The 19,319-nt window shown below is 51.0% G+C and overlaps 1 protein-coding gene across 2 annotated transcripts in view; it reads right to left on the bottom strand.

Moving 5' to 3' along the window:
- The window catches only part of LRRK1 (leucine rich repeat kinase 1), a 111,012-nt gene that overhangs the window by 90,293 nt on the left and 1,400 nt on the right, over positions 1 to 19,319 (bottom strand). For both annotated transcript variants that reach the window (XM_037145915.2, XM_037145916.2), the window contains exon 2: positions 14,884 to 15,099. In XM_037145915.2, the coding sequence (XP_037001810.2) occupies positions 14,884 to 14,980 (97 nt within the window). In that variant the 5' untranslated portion in view covers positions 14,981 to 15,099. The remainder of the gene's footprint in view (positions 1 to 14,883; positions 15,100 to 19,319) is intronic.

The raw sequence follows: 19,319 nt of genomic DNA, 5'->3' as shown, positions 1-19,319 counted from the left end.
ATTATTAAAGCAAGATGCTCCACAATTCCTGGGGAGCCACAGGCATCCCAAGAATGCGTGGGCTCCACCACAGTGGCCTCTCGCCAGAACCTGACTCACCCCTCCTGCCGCGATGTCCCCTGACCTGTCTGTCCTCCCTACACGTAGCTCGCGGCCGAGCTTTGAAAAGACACGCACGCATATCAGAACTGTCAGCTTTGACTAGGAGCTTGCTTCCACTTGACACACAGATTTTGTTCATCACCACCCCTGAGGCATTCGGAAGACAAGGCAAAGAACAGCTTTCACTTAAACAAAAATATTTTTGATTAAAACTTGAATTCAACAGTTCGGTGATTTGATTTGGGGCCATCCCGTTTCGGCTACAACCAGACTGGAACACGAGCTTCCAGCCAAGTTTTAAATTCCATGCTTTCAATGGTTTACAGCCGAAATAAAATCCAAGGACACTCATTTTTCAGACTGTCCTGTTTGGACTATCATAACATTATTATCATTTTCCCCAACAGAAATGGACTCCAGGTGAGGTCATGTAACTGACTTGCCCAACAGGAAAAAAGAAATGGACAATTATGCAGAAGCTACATATCTTGCTCGCCTGGCATGCGGCTAAGCATTTTGCGAACAGGCTCGGGCAGCAGTGCTCTGAGGTTGCCCGGGGGGATGTGGGAAGTGGGAGGGCTCCCCAGACCACCGGCAGGGGACTACAGGGAGGGGTACCCGCAGTGAGACTCTTTGCAGCCTGTGCCAGGCAGTGAGAGGGTGAGGAGTCAGCCCCTTGTGGGCTAGAGAGGCAGAGTGAAACCTCAGGTGATGGGTGATACCCAGGAGGCCTGTGGAGCCCCCCCACCCAGAAGAAATACTCCAGGTGCACCCCCAGGGCGGCCCACTGCAGTCCCCCCACCCCCCTCTCTGCAGGCTGTGGTGACCGAAGAGCCGTGTTCCCAGACAGCCACGGGGAATCCCAACACTGAAATCAACATGCAACCACATACCCACTGACTTCTGAGGAAGATGAATACCGTAAAGGAGAAACACCCAACTTCACCAACCGAGCCAGCGAGAAGGGCCAGCAATGGCTCAGCAGGAAGAGACCCCCTCCTCCCCTCCCCTCCACTCCCCTCCACTTCACAGAACATACATAAAACTCAACCAAATCTGCTGCTTAGGGGAGCTAAGGACCCAGGATCATTGAAAGTGTGTTGCCCATCCAGGGCAGGAGAAGATGTGGCCTCAGAGTCCCCAAGGGGAAGTGAGTAGTCAACAGCCGCAGAGCTGGTGTGTAAGGCAGGCAGGGTCTTATCTGACCCGAGAGCCTGCATTTCTTGCTGCACCCTGACATTACTGCTTGGGAGGAGGGAGTAGCCTACCCGAAGAACCCAGTCACTGAAATAAGGGAGAGCAGGCAAACATTGGGCTCTCTGGTTTTGTGTTTACGTTTGATTTCAGCGACCAACACCTTCATCCAAGAGGAAAAAATGGAGGCGGTGTCTGCGCTTCCTGAGCCAGTTCCCAGGCCGTGGGCCCATCTCCACCCAGAGCTGGTGTTAGTAAAGCAAGAACAAGACCCCCCCCGAACAAACGTCTCTTGGAGAGATGCAGGAGGACACAGCATCCATAAGCAAGAATTGACTGAAAAGCTTGGAAATTAAAACTAGAAGAATTGATCCATAAATGCAGCGGAGGGGAGGCGGCCCAGCAGAATCAATAGGGCTGGAGGGCAAATCGGTAATCTGGAAGACCAAGCGGAGGGAGCTGCAGGAACACACAAGGAGGCTGAAAGTGGCAGATGGAAAATGAAGAGACAGCCCTGGCCTGTGTGACTTGGTTGGTTGGGTGTCATCCCATAAACCAAAAGGTCAATAGTTTGATTCCCCACCACGGCACAGGCCTGGTTTGCAGGTTTGGTCGCCGGTTGGGGCGCATACAAGAGGCAACCAATGGATGTTTCTCTCTCACACCGATGTTTCTCTCCATCTCTTCCTTCCCCCCTCTCTAAAAATCAGTAAGCATGTCCTTGGGTGAGAATTAAAGAAAAAAAATCTAAAAAAAAAATTAAGAGACATGGAAGATGATGCTTGAAGCTCTTCCTAATGTGTCTAAGAACAATTCCAGAGCTATATACTCAAATAACTAAGGAAAATGAATTAAGTTGAAAAAAGAAGCACTCCTAGGAATGAGAAGATGCACTTCAAGAAGTTGCAACCAATCCAAGTTTCTGCCTCACATCAATGTCTCTCTCTTTCTCTCCCCTTTCCCCTTTCTCTAAAATCATTAGGCATGCCCTCAGGTAAGGATTAAAAAAATAATAATAATAATAATAATAAATAAAAAACCTGTTTTTAAAAAAGTAGAAATTGCCAGTTATAAAAATAGTCACAGGGGTGTGAACTATAGCTCAGAGAATATAGTCTATAATATTGTGATAACTGTGTGCCAGACTTACTGGAGTGACGCTTTGTAAATTATATAAATCTCTAATCATGCTGTCGTACACTTGAAACTAATATAATATTGAATGTCAACTGTAATTGAAAAAATATTTAAAAACAACTGAAAATAAAGTTTCTGGATCAAAACTTAGAAAGAAAAAATTTATGTTAAAAAAGCCATCTTGAATCCAGGCCCAAGAAACGGATTTTGGGGGGGAAAAGAGAGAAAGGGAACTCACTCTTTTTTTCTGGTTCTTCAGAAGTGAGGGGAACAGGAAGACTGGGGAGGAAGGTGGCAGAGAGCGCTTTTCATGGTATTTTCTTTTGTACTTTCGAGTTTTATATCAAATATATGGCTTACCTATGAATAATGAATAAACGAGCCTAAAATTTTAATTTTTAAATTTTAAAGCCGTTATGAGCTTTATGTAAATACATTTGAAAATCTAGATTAAATGGGTGACTCAAGAAAAAAATGGAAAATTTAAATAAACCTATAACCTTCAAAAATGTAATCCATAGTTAAAAAAAAACAGCTATCCATAACAAAAGCACCAGGCCTAGCTGGTTTTATAGGCAAAGGTTTTATCTGGCTTCTCAGAAAATACAGCTGACCCTTGAAAAGCATAAGTTTGAATTGGGGGGTCCACTTACATGTGGATTTTTTTAAAAAAATGCTGTATTTCTTCTTCCTTAGGATTTTCATAGTAACATGTTCTTTCCTCTGGCTTACTTATTGTAAGAAAACAGTATATGGTATGTATAACCTACAAAACAGGTGTTAACTGACTCTTGATGTGACCTGTAAGACTTCCAGTTAGAAGTAGGCTATTAGCAGTTCAATTTGGGGGGAGTCAAAAGTTTTATATGGATTTTCAACCATCGGGGGGGATGGTTGGTACTCTTTACCCCTGTATCATTCAAGGGTCAACTGTATATCTCTTATACTGAACAAACTTTACATTGCTTGAAAAGTTAAGTTACAAAAAAATGGTCCAGTATGAAAACACTTCTTTAAGTGTGGAAACTGTCCCGAAAGGCACAGAATTGCCAAAACATGCTACTGTTGTTACCCCTCCAAGGCAGACATTGAGCCAGCTGATGGGGTCCCCCTCTCCCAGCTGAAGGGGTGGCACCCAAGCTCAGTTTCCAGGGTCTAGTGACCGGGGGATGACAACATCCACAGCCCCAAGTTGTCCCACAACGGCAGCCAGCACCCACCCATGGCCATTGCCAGGCCAGCCCTTTGGGAGCCGAGACCCATGCTAGACACTTCTCTGGACCGGAACCTACTGCTGCCCAGCATAAACCCTGCCATGCCTCCCTGTTCAGTGGCAGAGTGGGGACCGCATGCCATCCATCTGGTAGACCCCAGCTTTGTGATGTCCTTTCCTTCAATGAAGCCTGTTCCTTAACCACAGTGGGCGATGTTGTAGAAGTTATGCCGACCCCTTGTATACCAGGTGGCAGCCCAGAGAGGACCAGCCTCACAGGATGGAAGCAATATGACGCATTTCTGAGGACACACATATTTAGCAATGGCACGAAACTCAGCAAAGGGGTCACACTAACTTGAAAATAATCACCGCCTTTGGGGGGCTGATGGACAGCAGGACTTAAGGAGAGGGCTCTCACTACCCTTGTCATTTTTACTTCTTCAACTATTTTTTAAAGTAAAGATGGCCAAATATTAACATTGGTTAAATCTCAGAAGCAGGACATTTTTGATTCCTTTGTCTTACTCGTCACGGCTCATCCATGCGGTGTATTAAAGATGGCCACCAATTTTTTGCTCCTCCTCCTTGTGGGAGGTGGAATCTATCCTGGTCCTGCCTTTGGACCTGTTTTGACCAATAGCAGGCAGCGGGAGTGATGAAGAAACAGCTCCAGACCCAAGCCTTCCTTAAGGCCTGGGAGTTTCTGCTTCTGAACTCTGGCAAATCAACTGCTGCCCCACAGGGAGGCTCAGGCTAGACATTTGTAGGGCGAGAAAGCTCATGGGCAGAGAGAAGTCACGTGGAGGGAGAGACACTGAGGCACTGAACTTGAGAACAATACCAGAAGAACCACCCAGCTGAGCCCTGCCAATGTCTGGCCCACAGAATCCTGGGAAATTGTGAACTTTATTGTTTGTTTTTTTCCAATTGCCATTTGATTTTTAGAGACAGAGTAAGGGAAACAGAGAGAGAGAGAGAGAGAGAAAAAAAAAACATTGATTGGTTGCTTCCTGCACATGCCCTGACTGGGAATCGAACCTGCAACCTTTTGGTGTACAGGACAATGCTGCAACCAACAGAACTACACCAGCTCGGGCAAATTTTATGGTTGTTTTAAGCCAGTGAGTTCTGGGGTGGTTTGTTGTGTAATAACAAATACCTCAATAAGTCCTGATGGCTTTCCCTAAAAAACAGATTCTCAGGCCGTTCTGGTCTTCCTTTCCTGCGACACTATCCTGGGTGACACCGAGCCTTCTCTCCCAGCTCCCGTAATCGGACCTCCCACCTTAGGTCTTAGGTCTGCCAGCACTCTAGGAATAAGACCCGAGCCCGGCCCTGGCCTGCACGAAGGCCGCCTCTCCAGCTCCACGCAGTGCTTCCAGCAGCCTGTGCCTCGAGCATCCCCAGCTCACCCCGCTCCATAGCTTTTGCACTCGCCAGTGCCCTTGGGAGGCTGCCACATCCCAGCTCTGCAGGGGACTGGTGCTTTCACTCCATTCACCTGAGTGTGCTCACTTGCCACCCGTCCCTGGACACCCACCCCAACTTCTGGTCAAAATGGCGCCCTTCGCACCTCCCTCCCCAACGCTGATTTTCTTGGGGGCCCCTTTCACTTCCTGACAGCGGAGCGTGCCTGCGCTGGCCATGCTTCCCTTGTCTGTGAGCATCGCAGGGACGTTCTTCCGGCTCCCCAGGGATGCGGTCGTCACAGGCTCTGACACACCATGGGGGGAGCACAGGAAGGAGGGCTGAGCTTCTCTGCTGTCTTCAGTGTGTTTGGAAACTTCCCAGCCTCCCACAGCTCCTTCCTTCTGGTCAACCAAACCGATGCGAGAGACAATGTTAACTTCCTCAAAGAGGTCTTGCCCAATACGTAATTAAAAACAGCCATGCGGTGCCTCCTGAGCACATCACCTTTCCATGAGGCTAGCTTCCCGGGACATCGGTCCTGCTGTTGCCTCTGTTTTTCCCCGCCGGTGGTTCCTGCTGGAATTACAGTCCCCACGGGAGCAGAGGCCATGGCAGAGCCGACTGTGTCCTCAGAATCTGGACCAGCGAGTCCCATAAAGAGAAGCTTGATTGTTGTTGAAGTAATAATACTGAATTAACAAAGATGGATACAAAGCCAGGCCTTAGAAGAAATGTACATAGGCCCTGGCGGAGGAGCTCAGCTGGTTGGAGCGTCGTTCTATGTGCCAAGGTTGTGGGTTTGATCCTGGGTCAGGGCACATACAAGAAATGACCAGTGAATGCATCAATAAGTGGGACAATAAATTAATGCTTCTCTCTCTCTCTCATCAATAAAAATTAAATTAAAAGAAAAAAGAAGTGTAGTGGCCCTGGCTGGTATAGCTCAGTGGATTGAGTGCGGGCTGTGAACCAAAAGGTCACCGGTTCGATTCCAGGGCACGTGCCTGGGTTGTGGGCCAGGTCCCAAGTGTGGGGGGCTGGGGGGGATGTGAGAGGCAACCACACATTGCTGTTTCTCTCCCTCTCTCTCCTTCTCTTCCCCTCTCTCTAAAAACAAATAAATAAAATCTTAAAAACAGCACCTAAGTGCCAATGAAAAAATATTTTTCTGTCAGCATTTTGCTGATTTCTCTTAGCATCATAGGAAATTGCTTCCCATGAACCTTATGAACATGCTCTGCTTACAGAGTCAACCGGTGGCAAATTTTCTGAAGAATGCTTTGAACCATGCAATTATTAGTTCATCTGGAATTCATAGTAAACATGTTGATTTTAATCAATGAACTTGATACTAAGAAATACATTTTAAAATTAACAGAGACGATCATAAGAATGATGTCAAAATTTAAAAAGTGCCGATTAGAATCCTCAGAAGAATCAAGTTGACGCTGAATGTGCCTAACGTGGGGACAGAATTCTGGGAACCGGAACGAGCTTTTAAAAATGGAAAATGAAGGACAAGCTCCAACATTCAATGGGAGGTGAAGTCCGGGACATCTGTCCAACTTTAGGAGAAGAAAGAAGAGCGGGAAAATATGACAGAAAAGACAAGCCACCGGCATCTTAACTAACAGAGAAACCAACAAAACAAAAAAGTGAAAAAGCAGAGGAGAAAATCCTATCGAAGCAAATACAAGGACCCTTCAAAGGCCTGACAGGGGAATAACAGCTTTGGCTTCCCCCAGAGGATCTGCAGCGTGAATGAAGACTCTTACCCAGTCCTCCGTTAGGACGCTACAGAAGACCGAGCATACGAGGGAGGATTCTAACAGCTTCCAGAGGGAAACCAGGCGCCCACCAAGCCAGGAGAATCCAAGCGCATGGGAGGAGCAGAGTTCTGAAGGTGGCTGATTTCCGGTGGGGGTTGCAGGGGCAGCAAAGTGAATGTGCTCTCAGACACGCCCGCCCGGCCTCTTTCGTGTCCCTTTCTCAGCCGTCATCTTCAGAAAGTGCCCCCGGATAAACCAGGGCTCCAAGCCAAGAGCTGAGTCAGCGACGGGACAGGCATGGAAGTGAAAGAAGGGAGGAGGTGCTCACCTCCGGGCTGCACGCACGAGATACCAAGTCCCCAGGCCAACTCACAGCGCTGGGAACCCATCGCTCCTTGTCACTGCCCCTGCCACGTGGAGAGGGGAGAACACTGACAGAACTCAACGTGGAGGGAGGAACAGGGAGAGGCACAAAGTGAGGGACATTGCCCTTTACCGTGACAGGCAGGCGACAGACCCTGTCTCCCTGGGTGGAGGGAGGGAGGTTTTCAGGCGTGTTCATTATGTGGAGAAAGGGCAGTGACCTGAATAATTAGAACCGGAAACAGAAAAGACAGATAGACCCCTTTGGGGCCGGGGGCTTTGCCTTGTGGTTCTGCAGCCCCTGCTTCTTTAACGGGTGTTATTACTTGGATAATTTTTTTCTAAATCCTCGCCTGAGGGTATGTTTATTGATTTTAGAGGGAGAGGAAGGCAGAGAGAGAGAAGGATGCATGTGGGAAAGAAACATAGAGTGGTTGCCTCCCACAGCACCCCACCTGGGAACCAAACCCACAACCTAGGTACGTGCCCTGACCCGGAAACAGACCCTCAGACTTTCGGTGCCTGGGTGATGCTCCAACTAACAGAGCAACGGGGCCAGGCCTATTAGCTTGCTCTTTGCTTTTGAACCCAGACGTGCCTGCGATGTTGGCAGAGAAATGAGCAACTGCCCACTGGGGCCTGTTGCTGTTCAGAGCTGGGGTGTGGGCGGAACAGCCTGAGGGGACCGCCCTGAGGTCCCCCCCCACCATCTCTGAGAGCCCACTAGGCTGTCACAGGTCCAAAATGCGCTACTGCAAGGAACTGTAAGAGTCTCATTCTTTTCCTCCTGTATTCAAACTCTAACTGCCCCTGTGCATCATTACCTGGGTCTACATTCAAAATAATGGACTACGACTTTTCAACGACTTGAAATCTCCTGAAGTCTCTGATACCTGTGCAGCGTCAAAATCAAGTTCTTTTCCTTCTTGGTTCTCTGGGAATGACCAGGTAGATGAATTGAAACCAACACCTGGCGCTGTGCGCTGGGCACCAGATGATGGATGGTGGGTGACCTAGAAGCTGCCAGATACAGCCCTGGCAAGAATTAGCAAGATGGAGTGTAATCCCAGTCTTTTTTTTTTTTTTTTAAGGATTTTATTTATTTATTTTTAGAAAGGGGAAAGAGAGAGAGAGAAACATCCATGTGTGGTTGCCTTTCGTATGCCCCCTAGTGGGGACCTGGCCTGCAACCCAGACATGTGCCCTGACTGGGGATTGAACCAGTGACTCTTTGGTTCCCAGGCTGGTGCTCAATCCAGTGAGCCACATCAGCCAGGACCCCAAACAGTTCTTTACAGTGGAAAATATAGTGCCTTACGCATGTGTGATCCCTTCTGTAACCTCAGAGGTATGAGCTCAGGAGGATTCTATGGCTTAAGAGACATGCTTCTGTTTTTGCTTTCTTCTCTTGTCTTTATAACAAATGTCACGAGTAATTAACAAGATAGCTAAATGGAACCTGGACAAACTGGACACAGGGGCGGCCAGGATGGTAAAAGGACCATAACTGGGGCTTCTGAAGAATTCTGGAAGTCCCTATTTTCATTCACTAGGGTTCCTGGAAATGGGAGTGAAATTCATACTCCACAGTTTGGAGGGCAAGGCACCTGTTTTTAGTTATGTCCAGGAAAGGGTGAGGGGATGTCGAGCGACCTAGGAGCTAGACTCAGAGAGAGCAGGACCCGTTCCTGCTGCAGCCTAGGCTTCCTCATGGAGTTTCCCATAGAAAGGCTGGTGCTGTTTGAGAGGTGGTCAGCTCCCTGTGGCTGGAGGTAATCAAGCATGTCCATAAGCAAATAATCAGGAGAGGATCTAAGTCTCAGATTAAGGTTCATGTTAAAAGTCCCATTGAGTCCTGACCAGTGTGGCTCAGTTGGCTGGGTGTCATCCCCAAAAGTGAGAAGTCACTGGTTTGATTCCTGGTTGGGGCACATGCCTGGGTTGTAGATCCAGTCCCTAGTCCAGGCACATATAAGAGGCAAACAATTGGTGTTTCTCTCTCACAGCCAGGTTTCTCTCCCTCTCTTTCTCCTTCTTTTGCCCTCTCTCGAAAACTAAATAAATAAAATCTTTAAAACGACAAGTCACGTAAGCCGAGAGCACCCACAGTTGGCCACATCTTTGCAGGCATTGAAACACAGTGCTCTTAACTGCAGCCCCCATGAATGGGTGTGCACAGCCCTTTCTCCCACCCCTCAGCCCCTTCTCAGCCTCCCTCCCCATCACCCGCTCCATAAGGACTCCTTATGGTCTGGCCAGGCCAGCGGAGGGCACCCCGTTCACAAGTGCGGACATAGCCCAGCAGGCACGAACAGGCGAACAGGATGCCGGCCTCAGGAACAGGTTAAGGACGTGTGCCGGCAGCTACATGCAAAAGGGACCCATTGACGTGTTCACGTCCCCTGCAGGATTTCTTACAGCCCGAGGGCCACTTCCCATTCGGCCAATTTCCCACTTCTATTTCTAGAAGGCAAGAAGAGGCCCCAGCTCAGAAAACCACTGGGCTCTGAGAGTCAGAAGTGATTTTGAACACCGATTTGAAGACACAAAAGGCAAAAAAGAAGAAGAAGAAGAAGAAGAAGAAGAAGAAGAAGAAGAAGAAGAAGAAGAAGAAGAAGAAGACATTGAAAGTAGCCATGTAAAAACCTGGGATTTGGAGACCTTCTGGAATGTTCCTTCCCCTCCTCTGGTCCATGCTGGGTCTGCTGGAGGAAAATGCTCTGGGGGATGGGCCTGCCCAAGCTGTGAACCCTCTCGGGGAGGTGGGGGTGTGTCTCTCCGAGCCCCGCCCCTCCCCCTCCACGCCCAGAAGAGGCTCCTCACCAAGGCCTGAAAGATCCAGAAGTTTCCTCACTTCTCTACTTTCCAGGGAGCCTCACCTCAGCTGGCTGGACAGGTTTTTCCACTCTGACCAGCGTCCGAAGAGGCAAGAATGTCTAATGGTTTGTTTGTCAAAACAGATTGCCCTGCGGCGCTGGCCCAGGGTGGTCAGAGGCTTGCGACATTCCTTCCTGGGTCACTACCGTGCAGCACAAACACAGGTCAGGCACCCGCGGATCACCTGGTACCACAGGGCGGAGGGCAGGCCAGGCAGTCGCCTGCCCGTGGCCTTCGAGAGGATGGACATTCTAAACAAACGCCGGGTGAATCATGCCAGTCAACACAGGTAGCCGTGTGGGAAAAAACACATTTGTACACACACACACCCATTCCCAAAGCCCAAAAGTAGAAGTGGGCTTTACTAGAGTTGAGCTCTTTTTCCAAACTCTACCTGGAAGTATTATTAAGAACTTCATCATTTCCAAAGCATGTCAGCTTTCTCCTTGGGCAGAGCTGGGAGTCAGGTCTGGTCTAGGCTTCCCTGGGCTGAGACCAGTGACTGGATTGGGGGGTGGGGGAGCAGGGTTCCCCCCAGCTTTGCTGTGACCTGTGACCCCAGCTTCACTGGGGGGGACCAAGCCCAGAGAGTACAGGGGTGGCCCACCTTCTGGTGTCTCTGGGCCACAGCGGAAGAAGAGTTGTTTTGGGCCACATATTAAGTACATTGCAACATGTAACCTCCCACAATCTCATCATATTTTAAGTGAATTTCTGATTTTGTGCTGGGCCACATGTGGCCCGAAGGCCACCGGTTGGACACCCCTGTCCCAGGCCCAGCTCCAGGCTCATTAAATCAAGTATTCCCAGTTTGTTCCAGAAAGGGATTAGGGGAAAGAGACCCATTGAACCTTTTTGACTTGGGATGCCCACTGAGGTGGGCTGGTTGGATTCCAGTCACAGAAGGAAGATCAGCAGCACTTAAAGAAGCAGCACTTTTTAAAACATATCGCAATATCATACTGCTGGTGGCAAGAGTAATGCAAAGCAAAACAAAACAGAAAAACCCAAAACGACAGCAAGAACAAACAAATGCTCGCTGCAGAAAACATAAATGCCACAGACGAGCAAAGAGCCAGCAGTGGCTGTAATCCCCACAGCGAGACCGTGTTGTTCTCTGGCTGTGACCTGTCCCCAGACTGGGGTCTCCTGAAAATTATACTCAGCATGGGATGTTTTATGAAGTCGGGCCTGCAGAACTCTGGGGTCAAGGTTAAGATCAGTGGGCCAGGCTAGAGATTTGACATGAGAAGAGGGCCCAGCTGGCTACGTAAGTAAAGAAATACAAATGCATAAATAAGACACATTTTGTTGCAATGAATTAAAGCCCACCAACTGCTACTGGGACGGGTGGGATGTTGGGAACGGATTCTTCACAGCTGCTGATTCAGGCAGCCGAGCCTGGGCCTCCCTGTGGGGGTCGGGGGGCGCTGCCTGTGAATCGCTCTGGCTCAGACACAGGCGTGGAGTAGACAGCACACCGCCGTTTCCGCGTTCCCCACGTGTGCCTCTGTGCGGGGCGGGGAGTACAGGTGGAGTCACGTGGGGCAGAGCTGCGGAGGGCGGCACGCATGCGTCCCAGCGCCCCTGCCGCCCGCTGGCCGGGGGGTGAGAAACGAATGCTGATTGGTTGTGTCTGTCTGGGCCAGGGTTCAGAGAGGGCGAGCCCCTGGGCCCAGGTCACCCAGGACTAGGAAGTGAGGGCGGCCCGATCAATACCACCAGTGCCCTGTGTGGGCTCTGAACAGACAGCGGGAGAAGTGCCCACCCCGTTAGCCAACAGGCAGCTCACACAGGCTGTTTAACCCAGAGCCATTGGAAATGGACGCAGGCTTCCCGGTACCCGAGAAAGTTTTGACGGTGACACTGTCCTCCCCCGGAGGGGCAGGCGACCAGGGGTGGGTCCCCCTCGGCCCTCAGGTTTTCATCACTCTCAGCGCGGTTCCACGGTGGCTGCGGGAGGCCATGAGGCCACCAAGAGAGCAGCCTGTTGCTGTCCCCAGGCGGGGTTGCTGGGTTTCCTCCCTGGGGGGGGGGGGGCCCAGGACACGGGTCCCCTGCTTTCCCCTGTGGGACCTTCCAACACTGGGGGCACGAGCATCAATTTGTACCTTCCTCTCAGAAGTCAGCAGGCAGGTTCAGTTATCACTGCCATTCCTTAATAGAGACTAATCTCCGTAAGGCGAAGAAGCCACAAGACAGAATTTTCCGGTGCATTTCAGGCCCCTTTCCTCTGATCTCATTCAGCTCTGTGGTCTGTGGGTTAGGCCCCTCCCTCGAGTCAGGGTTCATAAGACGTCACCTCTCCTGCCAGCACCCACCCCCAGCACCCAGAACAGTGTCTAGGACCGTGGCTGCATCGCTTCCCATCGGCTGCCTTACCCTTGCATGTGTCCCGGAGGCGCATTTGGAACGCAGGGTGGGAGTCCTGAGATTTAACCGGGAAAGAGACCCTGGGGCAGCAAGGCCTTCTGGAGCCTGTTCCTTCCAACCTGGTGAAGGATCCTACTCTTTATGCGAGCAGGGTAAGGTTCAGACACAGATTTCCAAGGGACCAGAACAGGGGCGGGGTGGGGGGCGGGGCTTGTCCGCATTAAGCCCAGAGGCTGGGCTGGTTCCGGGTCTGCCCAGGGCCCATCAGCCCAGCTCCCCGGGACCTGTGGGAATCCATGGGGGTCCCTGGCCACCCCCCCATGGGGGTTGGTGGGCCACAATCTCGGCACAAGTGAGGAGCCTGTTAAATATGCAGACTCTTGGGGCCCCGGACTCTGCATACACACCACAGTCTGAGTTGCTTTATAGCGTGCAAACCATGCAGACCAGCTGAGTCTCACCCACAGGGGCACAGCAGAATCGTGACTGGGAGGAGAGCTTTTAGGAGGCACCCATGCCGACCCTTCCCCCCTCCCCCCCCATGCTGATCCCGTGGGTCTAGGTGGTGGCTGGTATTGGCCGTTTCAATGCTCCCCAGTGAGTCCGGGGACCAGGATGGAGACGCAGTCATTGAGACCAGGAAGGGGCTTTTTCAGATGACAGAGTCAGCCATACGGCAAAGCCCAAAGGGCCCCAACACCCCTGCCCCGACCCTCCTTCCGCAGGACTTGTAGGAGGAGAGGCAGGTGGGACAATGAAGCTGTGGGTGCCCTGGAAAGGTGAGGGTGCTACCCCCAAAACGGGTGTAGCATTTGACTGCACACGGCGGTTTGCTCTCAGGCTAATCAAGTAAGACCTTTCTAATAAGCAACTGAGAAAAAGAAGAAAAATAAGTTTTCAAAAGACGCAAATCAAATACTCTGAGAACATTGAGTGCCAGGCGAGTCAAGAAGCAAATTCTTTTCCCATTTCATAGTCTGACTTACGTACAAAGAAATCTTCCAGAATCATCACCCTGGGTAGCCCTTGGGTATTCTCAATGGAGAAAAAACACGCAAGCAATTGAGCTAAATGTTTGCCGAGCCAGGTACAATGTTGAATGGCTAATACCACTGAGAGTACAAACACATGGACCCTCCCAAATCCAACACAGGGTCCTTCTCAAATCCAACACAGGGACCCTCTCAAATCCAACACAGGGACCCTCTCAAATCCAACACAGGGACCCTCTCAAACCCTGCAGGATGACCTTGACTTTAGGGATGAGAGAGTTCCAAGGTTCAGGCAGAGTTTTACTACAGTTCTGTCATTTACAAGTTGTTGACCTTGACCAAGCTTCTAGACCTCAGCTATAAAAAGGGACTAGAAGTGCCATTTCCACAGGATGTTGTGAGGATTAAATGAGATTATTTCATAAGGCCCTGAACCCAGTGCCTGGCCTGTACTGAGGATTTAACATATATTTATTGTTTGCAACAATATCGGTGACGTCCTACTGATGTGAAAAGTGGTGCAACTCAAGTAGAGAAAGCTGGCAATACATGGTAAGAGGCTTAAAGATGTTCAGACTCAGCCCTGGCTGGTGTAGCTCAGTGGATTGAGCACAGGCTGCGAACCAAGGGGTCACCAGTTCGATTCCCAGTCAGGGCACATGCCTGGGTTGCGGGCCAGGTCCCTGGTAGGGGGCGCATGAGAGACAACCACACATCGCTGTTTCTCTCCCTCTCTTTCTCCTGCCTTTCCCCTCCCTCTATAAATAAATAAATAAATAAAACCTTTAAAAAATGTTCAAACCTGAATCCCACTTCTGTAAATCTCTTTTCTGGACATAACCTCAAAAAGATGGAAATGCTTGCTCTTTTGGCAACACGGAGCCCCTAGAAGCAACCCGATGATCCCCAAACGTCCGTCAGGAGGGTGAGGATTAGGTTCATCGTTTTCCAGAGCGCTGTGCTCTCAAAGGGTGTTTCGGTTGATCCTCGAGTCAGGCAACTGACGCAAGGTCGGGAGAAAACAGCAGGGTATGAACAACTGAAGGGAGAACAGCTTCTGTGACGGCCGGAGAAGCCGATGAGAAGACACAAAGAAGCTCACTTGTCCCTGTGTTGGGGGCGGTGGGACCCTGGGTGACTTCGCTTCCTACTTCCTTTTATTCCAGTTTTTCTTTCACAAGCATGAATTCTTTTTATGACGACAAAACGAAGTCGAATCGCCTCTCCTTTAAAACAATATCTTTCACCAACACGAAAGGTTGATCTGACTCTTAAGTGGACAGCCCCTGGATTTGCAGAATTTAGGTGAGAATGCCAAGATATATTTCATAATAAAACACATCACCACCTAATTGGAACTTTAGACCCTTCCACTGAAACCCCCTTGTCCTTGTGCGGCCCCGGCTCCGCGTGGGTCGGGCCGGGCAGGCTGGCCCGGCCCTGCCCTTACCATTATGCGTGTCCATGGCGTGCTCCGGACACACGGCTGATCCCTCCGGCCCCACACACCAGTACATGCTGGGCGGTCGCTGCGACATGCCAGCCATCAGCCCTTGGGGTGGCTGCTCTCCCAAGTCAGTGCTGGCTGCGGTCACGGCCACTGCTGCCCGAGGGGAGGTCTGAGGCGTGGGCTCACGGTCATGGCCAAGCAGAAAGCCGTCTTGTTCTGGTGGGGAAAAAAGAAAACATTATGTGATCAGGAAGCTTTTCTTCACTGTCAGGTGCCTTCCCGCAGAGTTGCATATATTTCTACTGGTTCGTTGGTATTTTCTGTCGCCTGAGCAGTTTCCCTCTTCACAGCCCATCTAGACAGCCACCCCTGGTCAGGTGGGCACAGTGAGAGGACAGAGACCCCCATCTCACCTCCCCGCTGGGCTCCAATCATGTCCCCCCCGAGAAGACTCTGGAAGGAGCCCCAGACATTGGCAGAGCACCTCCTGGGAACAGGTCCAGTCATGGTTCCATCATCACACATCACTGTCACCTACACAGTGACGCCGAGACAATTAAACGAGGCTCTTGCCTTCGGGGGCTCCCGCTGCAGTGGGGGTGCAGCAGGCACAGTTCCAGGGAGTCACTCAAGGCCTCTGCTCTGGGAAGACCCTTCTGGAAGGTCCAGACGTGGGCGCAATTCCAAACTGGCCATCAGGCACCAGTCCCAAGGAGAAGGGTCCCGGGAGGTGTCGGTGCTGGTTATCAAGCCAAATCAGTCTGAGCCCCTGCGGTGAGCAAAGGGGGCCCCTAGATTGGGCCTGCGCCCTGGCCCCCCCAGGGTACATTTGGCAATGTCCGATGGCATTTTCCGGTTGTCACAGCAGGGGGTGGGGTGCTACTGGTCTCTCGTGGGCAGAGGTCAGGGACAGTACTCTCCATCCCACAGGGCACAGGGCAGCCACCCACCATGGAGAAGGATGCTACCCCAACAGTTTGAATTATCAAGAGAAACTGAGTTAGAGGAAGACTCATCTCCTAAGACTGACGAGGCCGCCCTCTCCACTGAGGCTAGGAGGTCCCCCACCATGACAGCCCACCCTGCGGTGGTGATTATGTGACCAGAAGCCCAAGGGCAGGACCCAGGCCCAGCTCAGGCCTGGCTCAGGGTAGACTGCGGGATGTGAAAGGTATTACCCCGAGAAACGAGAGCATGTGTTTCTATTCCTGTTTGTAAACCTTCTACACCGCACGTGAAGGACGGGTAATTAGCAACCATTCCCGGAAATGAAGCACTCTCCATTAAAATGGAGTTAAAACAGTGTGGTTAAAAAGAGAAAAAGAAGGAAGGTCATACACATGATGTCCGAGACGACGTGGAAAGAAAAAAGCAGGGTGTGAAGGTCAAAGCCTTGAATTATCTCAGTCACGGGCCGCAGGGAAACCACCAGGTGAAACTTACACATGCTCAGTGTTCTCAGCTATTAAAAATAGATGTGCGCCCTCCCTCCGCCCGTTTGGGCAACCCCCCAGGCTGCTGTGAGATTTGAAGATTTCTACCCCTGGGCCAGGGTGGTTCTTCCTGACGGCAGCGGCCGGGGGTGGGCTGGGGAGGCCAGCGGGGTGCCTGCCTGTCCTGTGATGAACGAGTCCAGAATATCAGTGCTGGGATGTAACAGGGCGCAGCCAAGGGGGGGAGGGGGTCCAAAACTCAGGGTGTCCAGGAAATACTAGAAAAAATGTATATAGGATGTCCTCACCCCCACCAGTCTGAGCTGGGGGGGTGGGACACGTGGGGCAGGGCCATTGAGAGCTGTTTTGCATAGCAACAGCTTTGCAGCTAACATCTAGGATGGTCATTTAACATGTCTATAACCTTTAACTGACTTCATGGATATGTTAAATAGCTGTGGCCATGCTTTGACCCAGGGGTATAGAAGTGACTTCCCCAAGACTTAACTGGGAGGCAACGCCCCCCTGGTTTCGGCACCTGTGTGAGAGCTTGGAGATGATTGGCTGCACGCCATGGGGCCACACCTGCCTGGACTCACTGTGGCAGCCCAGAAAAGCTGGAAGGATACGGGAGTGCTGGCAAGTGTAGCCAATTGTGGGAAGAGTCGGAAATGGGGCTGCGGAGGAGGACTGGTGCGGGGATTTAAACCCAGACATGGCGGCCATTGATGGGAGAGTCACCCACTTCTGGCAGAGTGGGGACCGTCCCTTCCCACAGCTTTGGTGGAGAGACCCATGAGGCTTTGCTAGAGAGGGACCCCTGCATCTCTGGTAGAAGAGAACCACGCAGCTTTGGGGTACTCCCTTTGGCTGCGTGGCCTTGGAAGCAGGAGAGACTTTGCCTGGAAGAAAAGGGGTGAAAGGACTCTTGCCAGTAAGCCGTGAACATCCAGTGCCACATGGCTTTGGAGTAATTAGAGATCCTGCCTGGACGGCAACCCACCAGACGGTGCCAGCGGCCTGAAACGCGGAGGCCTACTTCTTTTCCTGAGATACGATACCCCGAATTAGGGCAGGGGGAGAAGGAAGCACCGTGGTGTCTGTGAGTATTCTCAAGGACTTTGATATTTTAATGAAGGACATTAGGTCACTATTCTAATCCCATATAGCATTAAATAAACATTTCCTTTCCTTTTCACACATCTCTGGCGTTGAGAGACTTCTTTCCTAAGGCAGTGGACCATCGAACCTAGCGGGGGGTCCTTTCGGTAACAGTGTATGTACCCTCCTTGGCCCTGTCTGTGTGTTCGGTAGGTAACGGTTTCTGGCGTCCCTGGCTGGGCCAATAACTGGCCTCTGTTCTGTTAGAGGAAGGCAGGCGTGCTGCCTGTCACCCCAGTGAGCAGGTTGTGGAAGTGGCCCTGAACCTGAGACAGGGACAGGGAGAAGCAGCAAAATGGAAGAACCTCTGCTTTAAAATAAAAGCTCCAGGAACATTCAGAAACCAAGGAGAACAGTTGCCAACCGTTTGTAAACACTTCTCCAAATCAGCTCCCCGGTGGACCCCACACACTCCAGAAATCCAAACGCCGGTAGACATTCCTCCCAAAAACAGAAGTCTTACCCTATCATGTGTTTACTTTAAAAATAAAAAAAACAACCCTTTAAAATGGTTAGGCCAACCCTCACCCAGTGCACTCTGTTCCCCTTTCCATTTTCAGTTTCCTTTTGAAAATCACTTTAGCAGTGGAGGCTTCGGCCTTTGGAGCCGTTTGCAATTACATTCTGTATTTTGGCTTAGATGCAAAGGTAGGAGTTTTAAGATGAAGCAACTGGAGGTTTTTTTTTGCTCAGGGCCATCAGACAGATCTTTGCTTCCTCCCGCTTCTTTTGGGTTCAGTGCAGCGAATCATGGGTGTAAGTGACGTGTTTCTTTCCCTGATGGCACACGCATCCTACAGAGAGAGCTGCCAGAGCTTTTCTGCAATGATTATTATTTCAACACGTTTTTACACCTCACCCGTTTTCTTTTGCCAAGTCTAATCGTCCTAATGAATCAACCCAAATGCTTAGTGAAAAGGGGAGACAAAAACGAGCTTGGCACTCATTCTACAAATGTTTTTATGGGCCCTTTCATGATGAATGAGCTTTGTGAGCTCATGGAATGCGTAATAGCCCGGGAGAGCCCAGGTAAGGGAGACATGGGCGATTCTGGACCTGCTCACCTGGTTTTCTCAGGAGGCTCGGCCAGGACTGCTGGTACCAACGAGTTGAAAGACATGTGCACATGAAGAGAATGTTACAAATGCTCACATCACCCGGCTTGTTTTTGGATCAGAAGAAGCCTGGTGGAGAGGGTGGGCCCAGGGTCCTAGATGTCCCTTGGAACCACTGGCCTGGCTCGATCAACCCGGGCTTGCCTACAAAATGTGTTGGATGGATTCCCAGACCTCGCGATGCCGTGGCCCTGCAGACCCACGAAATGGGTACTTCTCAATCCCAGATGAATGAATGCCCAAGGCTTCGTGAGCAGGCATCCTTCAGGGTAATGAAACCACAACCAAGTTAGGGCTGCCCATCCGCCATCGGTCACTTGTCCCCGTAGGACCTCGGCCCCTCGTGGACAGTGTTGGGGGTCCAGATACAGTAGTGCACACGGCAGGCCCCGGGAACAGTCTCTGGCCCCTGGAGCTCCAGTGGACACCGCCGGGGGATTAAAGAAGTCTGACAGATGACGTGGGGACACAGCAGAGACCCCAAGAAGAACACAGAGAGGGGGAGACACATGAGGCAGAGGCTGGGTTTAGACGAGGAGCTGGCTAGGCAGTGTCAGCAGGAGCGGAGACCACGTGCCGGAGAGCCACACACGCCAGGGTGGCCAGGGCGACAGCCAGAGGGTAAGGCCAGATGGGCTGGGCCTGCGGAGATCTCCTGGATTTCACGCCGCGCACAAGGAAAGCTATGGAAGGGCCCCGTGCAGACGAATGGCACTATCTGCTTCAC

The sequence above is a fragment of the Artibeus jamaicensis genome, unplaced genomic scaffold, assembly GCF_021234435.1.
Source record: "Artibeus jamaicensis isolate MK-2021 breed Jamaican fruit bat unplaced genomic scaffold, CSHL_Jam_final scaffold_612, whole genome shotgun sequence".
In the NCBI taxonomy this organism is placed as follows: Eukaryota; Metazoa; Chordata; class Mammalia; order Chiroptera; family Phyllostomidae; genus Artibeus; species Artibeus jamaicensis.
The sequence above is the reverse complement of the archived record's forward strand: the minus strand, read 5'-3'. Positions and strand labels throughout refer to the sequence as shown.